We start from the raw sequence: 20,757 nt of genomic DNA on the forward strand, positions 1-20,757 counted from the left end.
CAGTGTACTCATATACATTAAATAAATAATATTTTTTTAAAAATGCTATCTTTTTTCCACTGGATGGTTTTAGTTCCTTTGTCAACGATCAAGTGACTGTAGATGTGTGGGTTCATTTCTGGGTCTTCAATTTTATTCCATTGATCTACCTGCCTGTCTTTGTACCATACAGTTTTTGTCACTACTGCTCTGTAATACAGCTTGAGGGATGGTGATTCCTCCAGAAGTTCTTTTATTGTTGAGGATAGTTTTTGTTCTCCTTGGTTTTTTGTTTTTCCAAATGAATTTGCAAATTGCTTTTTCTAGCTCTATGAAAAACTGAGTTGGAATTTTGATAAGGATTGCATGAAATTTGTAGCTTGCTTTTGTCAAGACAGAAATTTTTACACTATTAATCCTGCCAATCCATAAGCATGGGAGATCTTTCCATCTTCTGAGATATTCTTAAATTTCTTTCTTCAGAGACTTTAAATTCTTGTCCTATAGACCTTTCACTTGTTTGGTTAGAGTCACACCGAGGTATTTTATGTTATTTGTGACTACTGTGAAGGGTGTTGATTTCCTAATTTCTTTTTCAACCTGTTTATCCTTTGAGTAGAGGAAAGCTACTGATTTATTTGATTTATTTTTTTTATATCCAGCCACTATGCTGAAGTTGTTCATCAGACTTAGTAGTTCTCAGGTGGAACTTAAGGGGTCACTGAGTATACTATCATATCATCTGCAAATAGTGATTTTGACTTCTTCCTTATATCCCCTTGACCTCCTTTTGTTGTCTGATTGCTCTGACTAAGACTTAGAGTACTATATTGAATGGGTAGGGAGAGAATGGGCAGCCTTGTCTAGCCCCTGATTTTAGTGGGATTGCTTCAAATTTCTCTCCATTTAGTTTGATGTTGGCTACTGGTTTGCTGTATATGGCTTTTACTATGTTTAGGTATGGGCCTTGAATTCCTGTTCTTTCCAAGACATTTACCAGAAAGGGGGGTTGAATTTGTCAAATACTTTCTCAGCATCTAATGAGATGATCATGTGGTTTTTTTTTTCTTTGAGTTTGTATATATAATGGATTATGTTGATGGATTTCCTTATACTGAACCACTCCTGTATCCCTGGGATGAAGCCTACTTGATCATGTTGGAAGATCATTTTGATGTGTTCTTGGATTCAGTTTGAGAGAATTTTTTTTTCTATTTTTCGGCGCTGGGGACCGAACCCAGGGCCTTGCGCTTGCTAGGCAAGTGCTCTACCACTGAGCTAAATCCCCAACCCCAGTTTGAGAGAATTTTATTGAGTATTTTTTGCATCAATATCCATAAGGGAAATTGGTCTGAAGTTCTCTTCCTTTGTTGGGTCTTTGTGTAGTTTAGGTATAAGAATAATTGTGGCTTCATAGAACAAATTGGGTAGTTGCACTGTAATTTTTAACACCAATACAAATAATAGTGCTGAGTGTGAATAGCAGGCCAAGAAATGTCACAAATGTACAATGAATTTAACTTTCCTAAAAAGCCAAATGAGTTACATAAACTTATGGAGCACTCAGAAAGGTTAAAACATAACTGAATAGGGGCTGGAGAGATGGCTCATCGGTTAAGAGCACTGAGTTCAATTCCCAGCAACCACATGGTGGCTCACAACCATCTGTAATGACATCTGATGCCCTCTTCTGGTATGTCTGAAGACAGCTACAGTGTACTCACATACATAAAATAAATAATCTTAAAAAAAAAAAAAAATACTGAATAAAGAAAGCCAGTACACAAAAAAGCAACACCAGAGCCAAAATCCCTAACTATCAACAGACTGGGCTTCCATGAAACACCAAGGCCTTCCAAAAATTCACACCTCAACCTTCAATCTCTTTCCCTCTTTCCTACTATCTTCTCCCTGTGTTTTGGTGGTCCAAGAGATGGACCCAGGGCATCTCATGCACTTTAAGAAAGTTCTCTCCACTGTATTATATTTTCAAACCTTTCTCCCTTGAATTTCCCCTAGGCATTGAAACCCAGGGCTTGATATATACCAAGCAAGCATAGTTCAGTCTACCTCTGAACTACATCCTCAGAACTTAAAAAAAAATTATTTTATGGGTATAGTCATTTTTCATTTTTGTCTCATACATGTCTACTCACCACTCTTAGCACTTTCTTTAAAGGGTTCTCTGAATTGTCCAAGCAGGATTTTAACCTAAAATCACTACTGCTCAGCCTACCAAGTAACTAAGATTCCCTCCACCCTGGTTTTTTGAAACCAGATCTCACACAGCACAAGCGAGAGACAAGCTCACTATATGACCTAGAACCACCACTGATCCTCTATCATCTGCCTTCCAGGTTATAAGCATGAGTTACCATGCCTAGCCCTACCTTGAACTTCTAAGAGCCTTCTGTTCTTCAAATTACCTTAAAAAGAACACAACTGAAAAAGCTATTTCAGCTTTGTTACAACTTTCAACAATAGCTATTCATAATTTTTGAGTAGTGTGCTTAAATTAATAAACATTTTTCTTTTAGCAGTAAGAGCAAAAACTTAAAAGGTAACTTTCACCTTGTCAATTTCTCCTATCCCTACCATTCACCAAATTATATTTTCTATCTTCAAACTTACTTCTCACCAAGATCTGTGAGTTACAGGTCAGAAGGGCTACATAATGAGACCCTGTCTCAAAAACACTAACTTACATGAAACTCACATCACTTTTCAAAACATCAAAATCTTCTAAAGGCAGCTTTAGTCACATCATGATCTACTATTAACTATTAAAGTCCAAACTCTTTTTCTATCTCAGAATAGAACTCTGGGCATGCTAGGCAAGTGAGGTACCACAAAGCGGAAGCCAATGCCCCAACCTACTCCCCACTTCTTTAACTGTTTGTTGGTTGGTTGGTTGGTTGGTTGGTTGGTTGGTTGGTTGTTTTAAAGTCAAGGTCTCAGTGTGTAGCCCTTGCTAGCTTAAAATTATGTAGAGCAACCTAGCCTCACACTCACAGGTGTGCCTACCTTAGTCTCCCTCATTTACAATCTTGCCCTTGCCTCTTTCTCAGCTCAGACTCACTCCTACATAAACCCTCAATGTTAATCCAAACATCTTTCTGTTCGGTGAATTCAATGTTGTCAGGTTAGACCACCCTGTCTCTGCATGGTACTTACTATAATTTTGAGATTTTCTTCCCACTATTTCTATCAAAAATGACTGTAACAGGGCTGACCTCTGGCTCCACAAGAGTGCTTGCCTAGCATTCACCAAGTCCTAGGTTTGATCCACAGTACTACATAAAGATAAGTGGGATGGGGGTGGGAGGAACATGGAATGATACAAATCTATGAACCCCCAAAGAAAGACAAGAGGACCAGATATTTAAAGTCAATCTTAGCTACACAGTGACTCTGAGGCCACCCTGGGCTACAATGCAACCCTATCTCAAAAAATAAAAATAATAAAAAAATAAAAAACTTTCTCATGGTAAACTATTAAAAAACTGTCTTCTATATAGTATGTATTTTGAATTTGGGGCTGTTTGCTCATTTGTTAAGTTCCTGTGGTAATCTATGATATTTGAAAGGTCACTGGCGAGGTAGGAGGCATATCTCTGTGAGTTTGATGCCAGCCTGGTCTACACTGTTAGTTGCAGGACAGCCACAGCTACATAGTAAGCCCTGTCTCAAAAAGACAAACAAGAAAGAAAGAAAGAGAGAGAGAAAGAGCGAGCGAGCGCGAGGTTAATAAGTATATTATGTTTATGCTGTAGATACTCTATTGCAACTATACCCCCTTCTCCAGTTTCTGATGAATAGAAAATTAACTAAATATTAAAAAAAAAAACACTCATGAGTATCTTAAAGCAGGCCTCCAATTCAAGATCCTTCTGCTTCAAGTGCTGGTATTTACACATGTGCTCTCACTCCTAAGTTAAAGCAGCATCTGCACCATTGAGAGGTACAAGTAATAGGTTCTAGATTTCAATTGTTCAAAATGGTATAAAGAGCTTATATATGAGTGTGCATTCAGGCATTTCTTGAATAGTATGAAATAGTTCAGATAACCTTTGCCCTTGCATGCATGCTACATAGTAAGCTCCAGGATTCACAGTAAGAACTATCTTCACATACACACATACACGCATATACACACATGCCACGAAAGTACCCATGCACACACACACTCAAACACACACACAGGGAGTGAGGGAGAGCACCCAAACAATAGCAAACTTTGCTTAATTAACTAATTTGTTGGGCTCCAGAGTCTGAGCTTATAAGCCAACCATTAATAAGTCCAAAACTACTAAAAGGTTAGGATAAATTTTCTATTAGAGTAAGACCATCTTTAAGGAATTAAGAGTTAGAATAACCTGGGAAGAAAAGTAAAAATTTGAATAACTATAAAAGATTTAAAAAAAAAAAGGAGGAAGAGGAAGAGGAAGGAAGAACAGGAGGAAGAAAAGGAGAAAAAAGAAAAGAAAGAAATACATGTATAGTGTATGGTAACTCATGCCAGTATCAGACTCAAAAAAAAGAAAGGAAAAAGAGGAGAAGCAACACCAGCAGCAAAAGGATGCTGAGTTCAAGGAAGATGGGGAGGGAAGAAAAAAAAAAAGAGAGATCTTCAAGCCAGCTAAGATTATAGGTGTGTGTTAATAAAATAGGAAAGAACAAGCATGTGACATAAACTAGGTCATCATTTAACATCCAAGTCTATCAAGTGAAACAGACCAAGTACATATTCCTAGTCCAAAAGGAGACTGGTGCTTGCCAGTTTTGTAAGAATCCAAATGCTTATAACAAGGAGCGAGCATCCGAAGTGTCCTTTTCTCTTCTTCCCCAGAGCACTGTACAGAGCTCATGAGGATAACTGGGAATGAGGATGAAAACTTAGGCTACAAAGGACTGTCTGAGTTGCAGGAAATCCCTACAGAAATATTCACTTAGTTTTTCTTGCAATTTTAGCTGTTTTGAAAATTTTGCTAATTAATTTTTCTGAACACAGAAACAAATAACTCAAATGTATCCAAAAGATAACTAAGCTGTCTTCTAAGGGTTACTGACATCCCAATTCTACACCATGTTTATTATCTCTTGAAGAATAACTGAATGTCCACTTCATGTACTAAGTCAGACAATTAAGAACTGGTTTGAGGGGGCTGGAGAGATGGTTCAGTGGTTAAGAGCACTGACTACTCTTCCAAAGGTCCTGAGTTCAAATCCCAGCAACCATATGGTGGCTCACAACCATCTGTAATGAGATCTGAAGATGGCTACAGTGTACTTGTATATAATAAATAAATCTTAATTTCCTTGAAGTTCCTCATAAAATTGGAAATAGACCTACCTAAAGAACCAGAAATACCACTCTTGCGAATATACCCTAAAGATGCCCCATGTTCTACTATGAACATGTTCTACTATGTTCAGAGAGGCCTTATTTGTGATAGCCAAAAGCTGGAAACAACCCAGATGTCCCACGACAGAAAATGTGGTTCATTTACACAATGGAACACTACTCAGCTATTAAGAATGAGGACATCCTGCGCAAGGTCCTGGGTTCGGTCCCCAGCTCCGAAAAAAAGAACCAAAAAAAAAAAAAAAAAAAAAAAGAATGAGGACATCCTGAGTTTTGCAGGGAAATGGATGGAACTAGAAAATGTCATCCTGAGTGAGGTAACACAGACCTAAAAGGACATACACAGTATGTTCTCACTAATAAATGGATACTAGCCCAAAGAAAGTACAGAATACCCAAGATACAGTCCACAGAACTCAAAAAGGTCAACAAGCTGAAGGGCCCAAGTGAGGATGCCTCAGTTTCACTTGGGAGGGAGAAGAAAGCAACCACAAGGAGGGACGGAAGGGACAAAGGGACAGAGGGAGGGAGGAAGGGACAGGGGATGAGGTTGGGGGGAGAGAGGAACATGATCTGGTATTGGGAGGGGGAAAGGACTAAAGCCCTGAGGGCCAGCAGAAGAATGGAAACAGGCAACCTCAGAAGGAAGGAAGTTGGGAGGACCCTCCAGCATATACCAGAGACCTGGGAAGTGAGAGACTCTTAGGACTCAAAGGGGGGATCCTAGATGAAAGGCCCTACAGTGAGGAGAGGGAACTTATTGAATTACCCCTAGCAGAAAGACAGGGTATCAAGTGAGGGATGGGGTTGCTATCCCACAGCCATAATTATTCTTCCTGTCTGAAAGAAATGCAGGATGGAAATGGAGAAGAGCCTGAGGAAAAGAAGGTCCAGCAACAGGCCCAAAGTGGGATCCAGCTCAAGGGGAGGCCCCAAGACCTGACTAAAGCTATGAGGCATTCACAGAAAGGGACCTACCATGACTGCTCTCCAAAAGCCCCAACAAGCAGCTGAAAGAGTCAGATGCAGATGTGTGCACCCAACCATGGAACAGAAGCTGCTGACCCCTCTGGTTGAATTAGGGGAAAGATGGAGGAAGCTGAGGAGGAGGTCAACCCTGTAGGAGGACCAGCAGTCTCAATTAACCTGGACCCCTGAGATCTCTCAGACACTGGATCACCAACCAGGCAGCATACACCAGCTGAGATGAGGCCTCCAACACATACAGCAGAGGACTCCCGGGTCTGGGTTCAGTCAGAGAAGATGCACCTACCCCTCAAGAGACTGGAGGCCGCTGGGGATTTAGCTCAGTGGTAGAGCGCTTACCTAGGAAGCGCAAGGCCCTGGGTTCGGTCCCCAGCTCCGGAAAAAAAAAAGAATCAAAAAAAAAAAAAAAAGAAAAGAAAAGAAAAGGGTCTGACACCCTTTTTAAAGGGGCTGGAGAGATGGCTCAGCGGTTAAGAGCACCCGACTACTCTTCCAGAGGTCCTGAGTTCAATTCCCAGCAACCACATGGTGGCTCACAACCATCTGTAAAGAGACCCGATGCCCTCTTCTGGTGTGTCTGAAGTCAGCTACAGTGTACTTATATATAATAAATGAATAAAATCTTAAAAAAAAAAAAAAAAAAAAAAAAAGAGACTGGAGGCCCCAGGGGGTTTGGAGTTCTGGTGGGGTGGGGTGCAGGAAGAAGGTATGGGATGTGGAACGGGGGGATAAAATCTAGAGTGTAAAGATAGATAGATAGATGGATGGATGGATGGATGGATGGATGGATAGATCGATCGATCGAACTGGTTTGAATCATTTAAATTTTCCATCACTGAAAGAATTTATATTTTTACATAGGCTCCAGAATGTCTTCAAATGGCAGCTACGACTTTGATCAGAATGTGTTATTGGGGCTACAGATAGAGCGCAGCTGATCAAGCATGCAGAAATCCTCAGCAGCACAAAACAGAGACTATAATCCCAGCACCCAGGAAGAGATGCAGAAGGATGAGAAGGTTGGTCATCCTCAGCTACACAGCTGTTCAAGGCCAATCAGAGATACTTGAGACCCTATTTTTTTGAAAAGTAAAATAAAAAAGAGAAACGAAGTCAAGCATGCATATAGATGAGTCAGCATCTACAGCAGTGGCTCCCAACCTGTAGGTCTCAACCTCTTTGGTAGTCAATGACCCTTCCACACAAGTTGCCTAAGACCATGGAAAACATTTACATTATGATCCAGAACAGCAACAAAATCAGTTATGAAGTAGCAATGAAAGTAATTTTATGGTTAGAGATCACCATAACATGAGGAACTGTATGTATTAAAGGGTAACAGCTTTATGAAATTGAAAAACATTGATTTAGAGCAAACCAATCAAATCAAAAATAGGCAGGGGAGAAGTACATGATGTATGTGTGTGTGTGTGTGTGTGTGTGTGTGTGTGTGTGAATGTCATAATGAAACACATCATATATATCTATAATGTGTATAAAAATAATCCGGCAGACTAGATGCCTCAACAGATAAGAGCACATACCAACAAGCCTAAGAGTCTAAATCCACTCCCTGGAGCCCATACAATAGGCAAGTAGGATAGGACTTGCATTGTCCTCTGACCTCTACAAGTACAATGGTGTGAGTATGTGTTCTCTCTCTCTCTCTCTCTCCTCTCTCCCTCCCTCCCTCCCTCTCACACACACACTCACAACACACACACTAACACACACACACACACACACACACACACACACACACAGAAAAATAAATTTTTAGAAGAATTAATGTTGGGCTGGAGAGATGGCTCAGAGGTTAAAAGCATTGTCTATTCTTTCAGAGGTCCTGAGTTCAATTCCCAGCAACAACATGGTGGCTCACAACCATCTATAATGGGATCTGATGCCCTCTTCTGGCCTGCAGGCATACAGACAGGCAGAAAGCTGTACAATGGATACATAATAAATAAATAAATATTTTAAAAAATGTTAATAATCAAAAGCAGCGCTGATGTGTAGCTAAGCGGTAGAGTGCTTGCCTAGAACTGGCAAAAGCCTGATGCAAAGCAAAAGCTATGTAAGGCAAAAAAAACCCAAAACTTTAATAAAGCTGGGGCAGAGCACAAAGATCTTTTTCTTGTTTGCAAACCACTATATAATTTTCTTTCTTTCTTTTTCCTTTATTTTTTTTTTTAAACAGGATCTCTCTAAGTAGCCCTGGCTGTCCTAGAGCTAATTATGTAGACCAGCTTGGTCTGGAATTCTTAAGAGTTCCTGTCTCTGCCTTTGCCTCCCAAGTGCTAGACATGAGCCACCACGAGGGGCTAGCACAATTTTCTCCCAAGTCCTGTCTACCTAGTTATTACTTTCTCAAGGCTAGACACTGGGGAAAGTAGAGGTAGGCTAATCTTTGAGTTCAACACCAGCCAGAGCTACATAGTAAGACCTTATTCTCAAAATACCAAAAGGTTCTTAAAAATGTTTAACTACAAACAAATACTGTATAGCCCATCTTCTTTCCCCTGCAACACAGACCTAGAATCCACTTTGAAATTTTAAGAGATCAGATTTCTTCATATATATGTATGTACTGTATATATACACATATAATTATCATAACCACTGATTAATATCCACACATGTATATCATAATTATAAACATACTACATAATCAATGTGTACGCATACATAACTAGTTATATAACAGCCTTAACTTCATTCTATTATTTAGCCTCACCGATATACTTAAAAGATAATTATCCAGGGCTAGGAAAGATGTCTCAGCAGTTAGAACCACTTGATATTCTCACAGGAGACCTGGATTTAATTCCCAGGATCAATACAATGGCTCACAACCATCTGTAACTCCAGTTCCAGTGATTCCAATGCCCTCTTATGACTTACTTAGGGATTGCACACACATGGTACACGTACACATTCAGGTAAAACACTCATATACGAAAAATAAATCTTTTCTGGAAAGAAGTATTTTATTCAAAGCTGGAAATAAAAACTCACTGGTAAAACACCTGCCTACATGTGCAAGTGGCCAAGATTTAATCTCCAGTAGGAGGTAGAAGAACAGAAAAAATAGAAACATGTTTATCAAAATGTAAATTATAAGGTTACTACATTCATATTTCTATCTACATTTGAATAACATGTAGCTTTTATGCCTAAACATTAAGCTAATGAAATGCTTTAAATAATCAAGAGAAGCATGACAATACTAAAAGCACAAAAGACCCAAGAAAACTGGCACTCATTCACTCAGTACCTACTGTATGTCTGAGTCATTTAGGAGCTGACCATCTTCACATCTTCACACCCATCATATTAAATGAAGAAGCTGAGAGTCAGGAAGTTCACATGGCTATAATTCAAAACCCATGGCTACCTGACAAAGCTACCTCTGAATATCCTCAGAAGAACTTAAATAAATAACAATACAACATATACTGCTAGTGGAGGTGCTATTTCAGTGAACAAGAGAAAAATCATCACCAAGAGAAGATCCTTCCTACCATAGTTAACTATATCCTTCCAAGGCAAAGACTAGATTAACTGTGCAAGATAGTACAAAGTGGTAAATCAGAAAAATGGTTCATATTTTCACATAAGTAGAAAACAAAGAGTATGAAGAGGCCTTGGGTAAATGAAACCTGCTGTTTACAAGGATTGCCAATAAATGTGGAGAGGGCTGCTTTGTGATGGTGGTGGTTGTTTTAGTACTTAGTGGTAACACTATTATAAATGATAGATAAGATGGATAGATGGATGATTGATAGGTAGGTAGGTAGATAGATAGGGAGATAGATAGATAGATAGATAGATAGATAGATAGATAGATAGATAGATAGATAGATAGATAGATAGAGCGAGCGAGCGAGCGAGCGATCGAGGGGGCTGAAATACTCACAATTAAAACCACTGTTACCACCATTTTGCAAATGAGGGAACTGGAAAAGAAATGTTTAGTGATTTGGTCAAGGCTACAACACCACTAAGATGAAACATGCTACTTCCTATTATGCTAAGTTCATGAATCGGAAATGGCTTGAAAGGTGCCTGCCTACCTGGTATATATAAATGATACGGTCAAGTGGTGTATGTAGTTTTAGTTTTTAAAATCCAGTCATGGGGGGTTGGGGATTTAGCTCAGCGGTAGAGCGCTTGCCTAGCGAGCGCAAGGCCCTGGGTTCGGTCCCCAGCTCCGAAAAAAAGAAAAAAGAAAAAAAAAAAAATCCAGTCATGGTCTGGGGTATACAGCTCAATGGTGAAGTGCTTGTCTAACATGGGCAAGGAGGGACCCAGGTTCATGGGCTTCTTTCTCCCTTCTGGGAGAAGTTGGTAGGGGACACAGAGTCAGCAAATAAATACAAAAAGAGAGGCAGCTGAACAAATGAAATGATATTCAGCATCATGACTCATTAGAGAACTGCAAAGTGAAACAAAACTGAGGACAGGCACTAGGCATCCTCCCAGTACTAGGGAGCCGGAGACAAGCAGACAGGCGATTGAAGCCAGCCTGATCTACATGGCAGTGCCAGACCAGCCAACGGTACACTGTATCTAAGGAGGGAAGGAGGGAGGGAAAAAAAAACAAGATTGAACAAGGTCTAACAGCAGCTGTGAGGTACAAGCATCAGGAGCTCAAATTCTACCTATACCACACAGCTGAGAACCCACCTTTTCTAGCTAACAGGATCTCCAAGCTAAGATTTGTTTCAGGTCTTAAAATCTGAGTAGGGGTAGGGTATGGTAGCTCACAATTATAATCCGAACACTTGGAAAGCCTGACTAGAGTAATACTCTAACACAAAACAAAACCAGAGAAATCCTGAGTAAGACTCAGATTAGATGGGCTGGAGAGATGGCTCAGCAGCAATTAAGAGCACTGGCTGCTCTTCCAAAGGTCCTGAGTTTAATTCCCAGCCACCGTGTGGTGGCTTATACTATCTATAGAGGGATCTGATACCCTCCTCTAGTGTGTTTGAAGACAGCTTCAGTATATTCACATAACTAAAATAAATTAGTCTAAAAAAAAATTTTAAAAATTAGCCTACCTAGTTAACCAGAGGAAATTTGTCCATTCCAAGAAAGAGCACAGGTACTATAGTAAGAAAAGAAAATCAGCTGGGCAGTAGTAGTACACACCTTTAATGGCAGCACTTGGGAGGCAGAGGTGGGTAGACTTCTGAGTTTGAGGTCACCCTGGTCTACAGAGTGAGTTCCAGGATAGCCAGGGCAACACACAGAGAAACCCTGTCTCGAAAAACTGAAAGAAAGAAAGAAAGAGAGAGAGAGAGAGAGAGAGAGAGAGAGAGAGAGAGAGAGAGAGAGGAAGGAAGGAAATCCACTTCACAAAACAAAATAGACATGGCAAAAGACTGGAGAAGAAAGAGCTCATGGGGAGCAGGAGGGGGGGGTCACTGAATGTCAATGGATCATCAGCCAAACTCTCCAAAACCTTTTTAATATATGAATATTTTACCCACATAAATGGAAGTTTACCACATGTCTGCCCGAAGAGGACAAAAAAGGGTATGAGATGCCCTGCACCATCTAGATTTAGAGATTGTTGTAAGCTACCATGCTGGGATGTGTATCTGGGTCCTCCAAGAAGCACCTGCTTCTTGGGCCATCTCTCCAGCCTCCAGAATACTCTAAGATGGTCTCTCTATGTATCACTGGCTGGCCTGGAACTCACCATGCAGACCAGGATGACCTCCCCTTCCTGAGTGCTAGGGTTAAAGTCACCATACTCAGCTTCCACAACACTTTTTTCTTTTTTTTGTAGTTTTTTTTTAAGACAGGATTTCTCTATGTAGCCCTAGCTGTCTTCACTCTGTAGGGAGGGAAAATATAAACTCTTATATACTCTAATAGAGAACAAAAATACTTGCCTAACCTGTATATCCTGACGACTCTTAACCTGGTAAAATTATATTTATAAAGACTTTATATCAGATACAGGTAATTTGAAAACATGGATCAAAAGACAGTTTAAAAATTATCACCACATTCAGGAGGCAGAAGCAGAGACGGGTCTACTAGTTCAAGGCCAGCCTGGTCTACAGAGTGAGTTCCAGGACAGCCAAGGCTACACAGAGAAACCCTGTCTGAGGGTGGGGAGATTATCAATTTGAACTCAAACTGAGTAACTAAATGTAAATCCTGCTCCAGTTCTTTAACTTCCAGTCTACACTAACAAGATACCCTACAAACTGAATCCCAGTATTATTGTAACCCAATAAAATTCCATATGGTTACCCAATTATTTATCCCCTCAGACAAAGACACTGTCCTCTAGCACAGAAAAGAGGTAGTTCACTTCCCTTGGATTAAAAAAAGGAGCTGTAGGGGTTGGGGATTTGGCTCAGTGGTAGAGCGCTCGCCTAGGAAGCGAAAGGCCCTGGGTTCGGTCCCCAGCTCCGAAAAAAAAAAAAAAAAAGAAAGAAAAAAAAAAAAAGAAATTAAAAAAAAAAAGGAGCTGTATTAGGACCATGGTCACTCAGTACCTATCTGCTATTTCTTAGAACTGTTACCTACAAAACACCTACATATTCCAGGTAAAACATGGAATGCAGCATTCCTGTACCCACCATTTACACACAAATAGCCTACAGCATGTTAAGCATAATTTATAAGAAACTTTAGTTCTCATGTTTCAGAACTGATCTATTGTTACTTCCAACTGCTTCCCTACAGCCCTTTTATTGTTAGCCCTAAACTTTCCTCTGTGTGTGTGTGTGTGTGTGTGTGTGTGTGTGTGTGTGTGTGAGAGAGAGAGAGAGAGATAGAGAGAGACAGAAACAGAGAGAGACAAACAGAGAGACACTAGAAAGCTAACTCAGGTCCACTCAAAAAGCAGCAAGTGATGTTAAACACTAAGCCATCTCCCAGTGATATTTTTAATCACATACTCAATCCTTATGCATGGCCTTCTACAGTGTATATCAATCAGTGTTGTCTAATGTATCTATTTTTGCATTCATATCATACACCTTCAACCTTCCTCCTTAACACTAAGGTGAATACTTTCTTTCCACACACAGCAGATAAATATAAAACCATTTAAACAAACCCTGACACACATTATGGTTCTAGAACATGGCCTCCAGACACAAAAATATCCCCAATTAAACTATTTAAAACATCTGTACTCCTGTTAATAAAACTTTTTGTAGAAATCCTAACACTTAGGCTGGAGAAAAGCCTCATCCTTTTTTGTTTTTTTTCTTTTTTCTTTTTTTTGGAGCTGGGGACCAAACCCAGGGCCTTGCGCTTGCTAGGCAAGCGCTCTACCACTGAGCTAAATCCCCAACCCCTGCCTCATCCTTTAAGAGAGAGAGTTTGCTGCTTTTCCACAGGACCAGAGCTCTAGTCCAAACACCCAAGTCAAGAAACTCCCAGGCACCAGGGGCTCCATATCCTCTCCTTTTACTTCTCTGGACACCTGCACACTCACGTCAAACACTCAAACAAACACATTCATATGCATAAATAAAAATAAAATCAGGAAAAACAAATCCAAGCGTGGAATACTAGCTCACTCTCTCCTGCCTAGCACTGGGCAGAGATGCCGGTTTAATTTCCTGTTTAAAAACAAAAACCAACCAATGAAAGAAAAAGACACCATTCTTCCTAAATTAGAAATCATGAAAATATTGGGTAACTGGTTAAAAGTATAGACATGTAAGTGACAAGACCACCTTTAAGGCAGCATTCAGGGGAAAGGAAGAAAACGGTCAGTGAAATGTAATTCAGGAGCCAGAGTTAACTTCTGTATTTGCAATGTTTTATTTCTTATGCCAAGTAGGGGAATACATGACCATTTGTAGCAAGTCCTTTCCAATAAAGAGTAAACTGTTCATGAACATCTCCTCTCAGACACAGTTAACAACCTGTTATGTCCAAGTTGCAGTAAGTGAACATTGCTACATCTGGGCCATCTATATTGTCATTTACCTAAGCCAAGGAAAGGGAAATTTACAAGCCTACCACCGAAAACTTTCTCTTAGGCCTCTCTTAAATATATTACAGGTTTACATGCTGTAACTATATAGTCAGTTCTTTCACAAGTCAACAGAAATTAACATCTCTAATTTCATTTTTGTATTCTTACATTGCCATTAGATTAAGTGGTAATTTAGGAATACAAAGATGTCATAAGATTACATGACATTACTCACACAGTAAGCTTATTCATGTATGTCTGTGTTAAATAACACAAAGTGAATTAATTGGTAGACCACGTAACTACTTCCATTTGGCTAAATGCACTTCGATACAATTTATCTCAGTGCATGAATTTAAAACCCACTAATACATGAGCTTCTCCATTTTAACCTTTAACATCAAAATTAAGGCACCATTCATCTACAAATGAAATGTCATCTCAGCAAATAACTTAGCTAGGGCTATCCCAAAACACTCCAGTCTGTCCACTGAACGAGCTTTGACCTGGTACATCCTGAAAGTCCAATTCCTGAACCAACTTCTCCACCAAGGTAGAAGAGATCCAGACATACTTCCAACAACCAATTTCTAGCTCTCTATGCTAAAACAAGTTGAAAGGGCCTAAAGTTCCACCTAATTAATTACAAGGGGCCTAGGCTTCTTGACACTGGAAGGGTGGCAGCCCTCGGAGCTAGGGAACCGAGTCTAGCCTTCTTTGCATTCTGCGAGTCCCATAGTCCAACAAGCACATTTCAGGCAGCTGACCTTCCCCTCCTACTTCCCTCCCCATCCCCGTCCCCACTTCAGCCCACCCCCAAGCGAACGCGTAGCCCTCGGAGGTCCCCGCACCTACAGGACCTGACAACAGCCGGCGGGCCGCTACCTCCCGGGAAGAGAGGGCAAGACAGCCTGCTTGGAAGCTTCCCGCCCCTTGACTCCGGCCACCCACCTCTCCCGCCACAGCCAAGTCTATCAGCCCTTCCCTCTGGTCCAGCCCGGAGCTGGCCCAAAACCTCGTCCAAGAGCCCAGCGAGAGCCCGGACCTCTCCGGCACCGACCTCCAAAGCCTCCTCATCTCACCCACAGGACCAGGCCGGTCCAGACGCAAAAGGCCCGAAAAGCAACTCGCAGCGCACCCCGCCTCACCGAGCCCTCGTCCACAAACACTGCTGCTTTCTGAGTCCGAAGGTCCTCAGCCGTAGCTTCCGGGCCTCCCCTACCCTCCAGCTCCCCGCTGCCCCTCCGAGGCCGATCCCGGAGGCTGGGAGGCTTCCTCGACCAGCATCCCGACAACCGGACTCCGCCCGCAGCCGGCCCAGCCCCCGCCCGGCGTGCCGCGCTCACCGCTGAGCGCCGAGGCCTGAAGGGTGGCCCCCGACGTGCCATCGATGACTTTGATGGTCCCGCGGCTGGTGACGGCCAGGATGGCGTTAAGCGCTGGGTGGTAGGAGAGGCTGTGCAGCCCGTCGGCGTCGCAGCGCATGCAGCCATCCCGCAGCACCAGCCACTCGGAGACCCCGGCCGCCCCCGCCCCTGCCGCCGCCGCCGCGGAGGAGCAGCTCGGGCCCGAGGCCTCCGCAGCCGCAGCCGCCATCTTCCGGCCTGCGCTCAGCACAATCACACTGGGAAGCGGCTCAGTGACAGTCCCGGGAGGTGCAGCACCACAGCCAGTCACCATCCGGGGCCAGGGGGCAAAGCGGAGCGCGTTAGCCGGAAGTGAAGTCAAGCGCCTGCACGCACAGGGAACGTCGCCCGCCGGGCCGGCCAGGCCAAGCGAGCTCCGAGGCTGGCGGGGGAGGGGAAAGAGGGCCGCACCAAAAGATGGGCAGGAGCCCAGGGGGCGGAGCATGCGCGGGAGTGCCGACCGGTCCAGCGCGGAGGGAAGCTGATAAGGAACACCAGAGAGCACAGAAGAGGCGGGGCGGGGGCGGGACCTGGCCTGGTGAACATGCGCAGAAGGGCTCCCAGGGTCTAATAGGCGGGCCTCAGACGAAAGAGGGGGCGGGGCCGAGAACTCCGGACGCGAAGCATGCGCGGTAGGGTTCGCGCGTGCCACGCGCTGCTGCTCTAGCCAGCCCTGCGTCCTCAACGTCCCAGTTTCTTCCTACGAGCCCCGGGAGTGGTAGCGGCGGGAGTTCCGCCCTGCGCGTGGCAGGGAGGGTGGTGCTGGGCCCTGTGCATTTCCGCTAGGCAAACCTGGGCCCGCGCGACTTGTCTGGTACGCCCTGAGGCCCCTTCGTGGCGAGGGCCGCTGAATCCCAGCGGTTCCCAGCGCGAGGAGGGGAGGGAGGGGAGTTGGGGGGAACGGAAGGATCCGGAAGCAGGCCTCTATCAGTGCACACTCCGACAAGCCACTTCTTAGGAACTGAACCTGATTTTTACGACGCCTTGTCCTAGTTCCATATATTTTACACTTTATCTTAGTCAAAGGCTGAAAAGCGATAGTTCCAGATCTTTCAATAACAGAAATGCTCATTAATGAAGTGCTGTAGACATTACAGTTCAGCCTATTGTACCTCATTGCAAAGAATTTACATGGTGTGGTTTGTTTGGGTTTTGGTGGAGTATCCTTCATTGGATTTTGAAGAATATCTTAAACTTTATGTTGAAACAGTTACTAGTTAGTCACTTGTAGTTATAGTGTAACGGTACCTGGGTGTGGTTCTGCATACCTAGAATCCCAGTCTGAAACAGTAATGCTATGAATTCCCGGCAAGCTTGCGCTATTTGACAATATCCTGTCCAAAAAGTTTGCGGGGATAGAAAATTGTTTAGTGGGCTAAACAAATGGTGCAGCAACTTAAAAGCACTGCTACTCTTCCAGAGGACATCTAGACCTGAGTTCCCAGCACTCGTGTTGAATTCCTTTACACTGTAACTCTAGCCCTAGAGGATCGGACACCCTCTTCTGTACTTGTGTGTACTTGCACTCACTGGAGTACAGACACAGACACACATAATTAGGAGGTGGAGACAAGAGGGCAGGAATTCAAGGTCATCCTCTACTACAGGAGTTTATAGACAGCTTGATCTACAGTAAGTCCTAGAGGGAAAAAAAAATGAGAACCCAGTAACTAACTTCATACATTCCTGCAGAGGAAATATTATCCCAATTAAATTTTAACCCGTTCGTTCATATATAGTTATTTGATCTACATATTACTTTTATTCCAAAACACCTAAGTATGAGGACTTTGTGTCTATGTAGTGTATACATATTTTTAACAGTATCCTTCCTTAAAACATATATATACGGGGGCTGGAGAGATGGCTCAGCGGTTAAGAGCACCCAACTACTCTTCCAGAGGTCCTGAGTTCAATTCCCAGCAACCACATGGTGGCTCACAACCATCTGTAAAGAGATCCCATGCCCTCTTCTGGTGTGTCTGAAGACAGCTACAGTGTACTTATATATAATAAATGAATAAATCTTTAAAAAAACATATATATACACATATATATGTATGTGTATGTGTATGCACCACAGGCATACATACAGAGTGCTTTCAAAGGCCAAAAGAGGACATTAGATCACCTAGAACTGAAGTTATGAGCTGCCCAGTGGGTGCTGGGAACTAAACCCAGGTCCCCTGAAAAAGCAGCAAATACTTTTTACTTCTGGGCAATCTCCCCAACCCAGTCCACTTTCTTGTTTTGTGACAGAATCTCATGTGGCACAGTCTGACTCTAAACTGACCTCATAGCTTGAACTTTGTCATCCCCGTGCCTCCACCACAGGTATATGCCACCATACTCTGGCTGTGAGAATTTCTCACCCAAGTCAAATGAAAATGATAAAATTTCCTAACAGGCTTGCTTTAGTACTTGGGAATAAAAGTAATGGTGATACAGACTTAATGCACTGTCCGTCCTACCACCTGAAGGCTATTGCTACCAGAAGCTAGAGTTTGAATTCAGCAGTTTGGTTTGGAACCCCATGCTGCTTACACAAGCTTCCCTCTCAAAATATGTCTTGATTTAAAGGACCCAAGTTGTTGAGGTTAGGACTACCCTAAACCACTTAAGAAATGGGTACCCTTCCTTAGACCACCAGCAATCATGTAGAAACTGTAAAAGCTACTATTTGAAACTTTTTAAAATCACTTTTGACCAAACTATCCTTTAATCAGACCACTTCTGGTTAGCCTGCCAATACAAATCAAGTCACTGTCTTGTTGGTAAGAAAACCGGAAACTGAATGCTACATTTAAACTAAGTGTATGTTGGTGTACAATACTGAGTCGGATTAAGCAAGAGTTGTCTGTTAGTCTGTGTAACATTTTGTTTGCTTGCTTGCTTGTTTTCTATAGTATAGCCATGGCCGGCCTGGAACTCACTGTGTAGACCGAGCTGGCCTCAGATCCGCTGAGACCCACCTGCCTCTCAAGTGCTGGAATTAAAGGCGTGCATAACTTTTTCTTACTGAGACAATGTGTTTCTATCATTTGAATTCATACTGCTTTTAGCTAACATTCTCCAAAGCTAATTAAACAAAAGAGGTTTACAAACAAACCAGCTGTAATCATATTTGGAGACAAGTGACCCACTCAATCTATTCTTTGAGGATTTAGACTAAACACCAGTATACCAAATGATCTAAGGTTATCTATAATGAGAAATCTTATTTAACCATTTTGATTTTTTTAAAAAAGTTACTAAGCTCATATGAGCAAAGACCGTTGAAAGAAATTTCAAATCTCAGTCTTTAGGGTAACTCGTTTCTTTTTGTGTCTTGTTTAAGGACTAAATGAGATCTCGAAGGCTACAGGTAAAAGGCTCAAGACACCAGTTTAGGGTTAGAAGTGATAATAGAAATAGAATTGAAGGGGCTGGAGATTTAGCTCAGTGGTAGAGCGCTTGCCTAGGAAGCACAAGGACCTGGGTTCGGTCCCCAGCTCCGAAAAAAAGAACCAAAAAAAAAAAAAAAAATAGAATTGAAACCGGGCAGTGGTGGCACACACCTTTATTCCCAGCACTCAAGAGGCAGAGGCATGTGGATCTCTGAGGTTAAGGCCAGCCTGATCTACAGAGCGAGCTCCAGAACAGCCAGGGCTACACAGAAATCCTGTCCCCCTACCAAAAAAAAAGTGGAATTGAGGGGCTGGGGAGATGATTCAGCAGTTGAGAACACTGCTAGATAGGCTTCCAAAGGATACACACACACACACACACACACACACACACACACACACACACACACACACACACGGTGATACTCAAACATAATTCCATTCAGAGGGGAATCCCCCTTCTGGCCTCCCCTGGCACCAGGCACCCATGTGGTGAGCAGATATATATTCAGGCAGAACAACCATACAACTAAAGAAAAAAATTCTTGGGGTTGGGGATTTAGCTCAGTGGTAGAGCGCTTGCCCAGGAAGCGCAAGGCCCTGGGTTCGGTCCCCAGCTCCGAAAAAAAGAACCAAAAAAAAAAAAAAAAAATTCTTAGACGAGCCTGAGCTAGAAAATGAGATATCCATATTCTCTCTCTCTCTCTCTCTCTCTCTCTCTCTCTCTCTCTCTCTCTCTCTTTCTCTGTCTGTCTGAAAAAAAAAAAAAAAGACCTGGAGAATTGTATAGGGAAAAAAATAAAAGAAAAGTGATATTATATTGGACAAGACTAATAAAAATTCTACATCAGCTGTGGCGTTGGTGTGTTTCCGCATGTGGTGTTGAGAGCAAACACTCTCACCGAAAACAATACTGATTTTCATGGCTAGACTGTTTTGAAGTGACAGCCTTTGGAAGGCTCTAGCCAAACCATTTTGAGCACAGATGATTGCCCAAAGGAAGTAGACAGTCCTCACTCACTGGCAGTCATTCAGTCATTCTGGGAAGGAATTTCCTGGGATTAAAAACAAAAACAAAAACAAACAAGCACTCAAAAATAGGCCTGCCCGATGCAGAAAAAGCTTTGACCGTTTGACAAAACCTATCACCCATTCCTGGGATTAAAAAAAAAAAAAAAAAAAAAAAAACTAAAGATAGAGGATATTTTTCTATACTTTATAAAAAGATTGTAACGCTTTTGGGGATAACAAGACTGGGGAAACAAGAAGCTGACAAACCTCATCATCCTATCCCCACAGTCCTTCGCAACAAAGCCCCTAAAAGTGATTTGACACCCCTCAGTGTGAAAAAGCAAACACACAAACAAACAGAAACTATACCTACCAACGAAATACTGGATTATTTTTTCTCAAGCATTATGGAGAAGGGAAAGACAACTACTCTCACAGTTTTCAAACGTAGTACTTAAAGTTCTAGAATTTACTGGGGAAAAAAAAAATCACTGCAACCATGCAGGAGAAGGAAATGAGAGGCAGAGAGAAGCAGTTTCTCACTCTTCCTCTTTGGACCTGGGCAGCCCAAGTGAGAACCAGGCAGACTCGGAACCGAGTTAACTCCAGAGCAGACTAGTTGCTGATTAACAGATTGGGGAACCCTGAGTGAAGAAAGAGACG

General features: G+C 42.3%; 1 protein-coding gene across 1 annotated transcript in view; it reads right to left on the reverse strand.

The window, feature by feature from the left end:
* Positions 1-16,109, reverse strand: part of Birc6 (baculoviral IAP repeat-containing 6) — a 193,433-nt gene extending 177,324 nt beyond the window's left edge. The window contains 1 exon segment of the mRNA NM_001170596.3: positions 15,638-16,109. Within this exon segment, the coding sequence (NP_001164067.1) occupies positions 15,638-15,971 (334 nt within the window). The 5' untranslated portion in view covers positions 15,972-16,109.
* Between the last annotated feature and the right edge of the window lie 4,648 nt (positions 16,110-20,757).

Source organism: Rattus norvegicus, chromosome 6 (assembly GCF_036323735.1).
Source record: "Rattus norvegicus strain BN/NHsdMcwi chromosome 6, GRCr8, whole genome shotgun sequence".
Taxonomy (NCBI): Eukaryota; Metazoa; Chordata; class Mammalia; order Rodentia; family Muridae; genus Rattus; species Rattus norvegicus.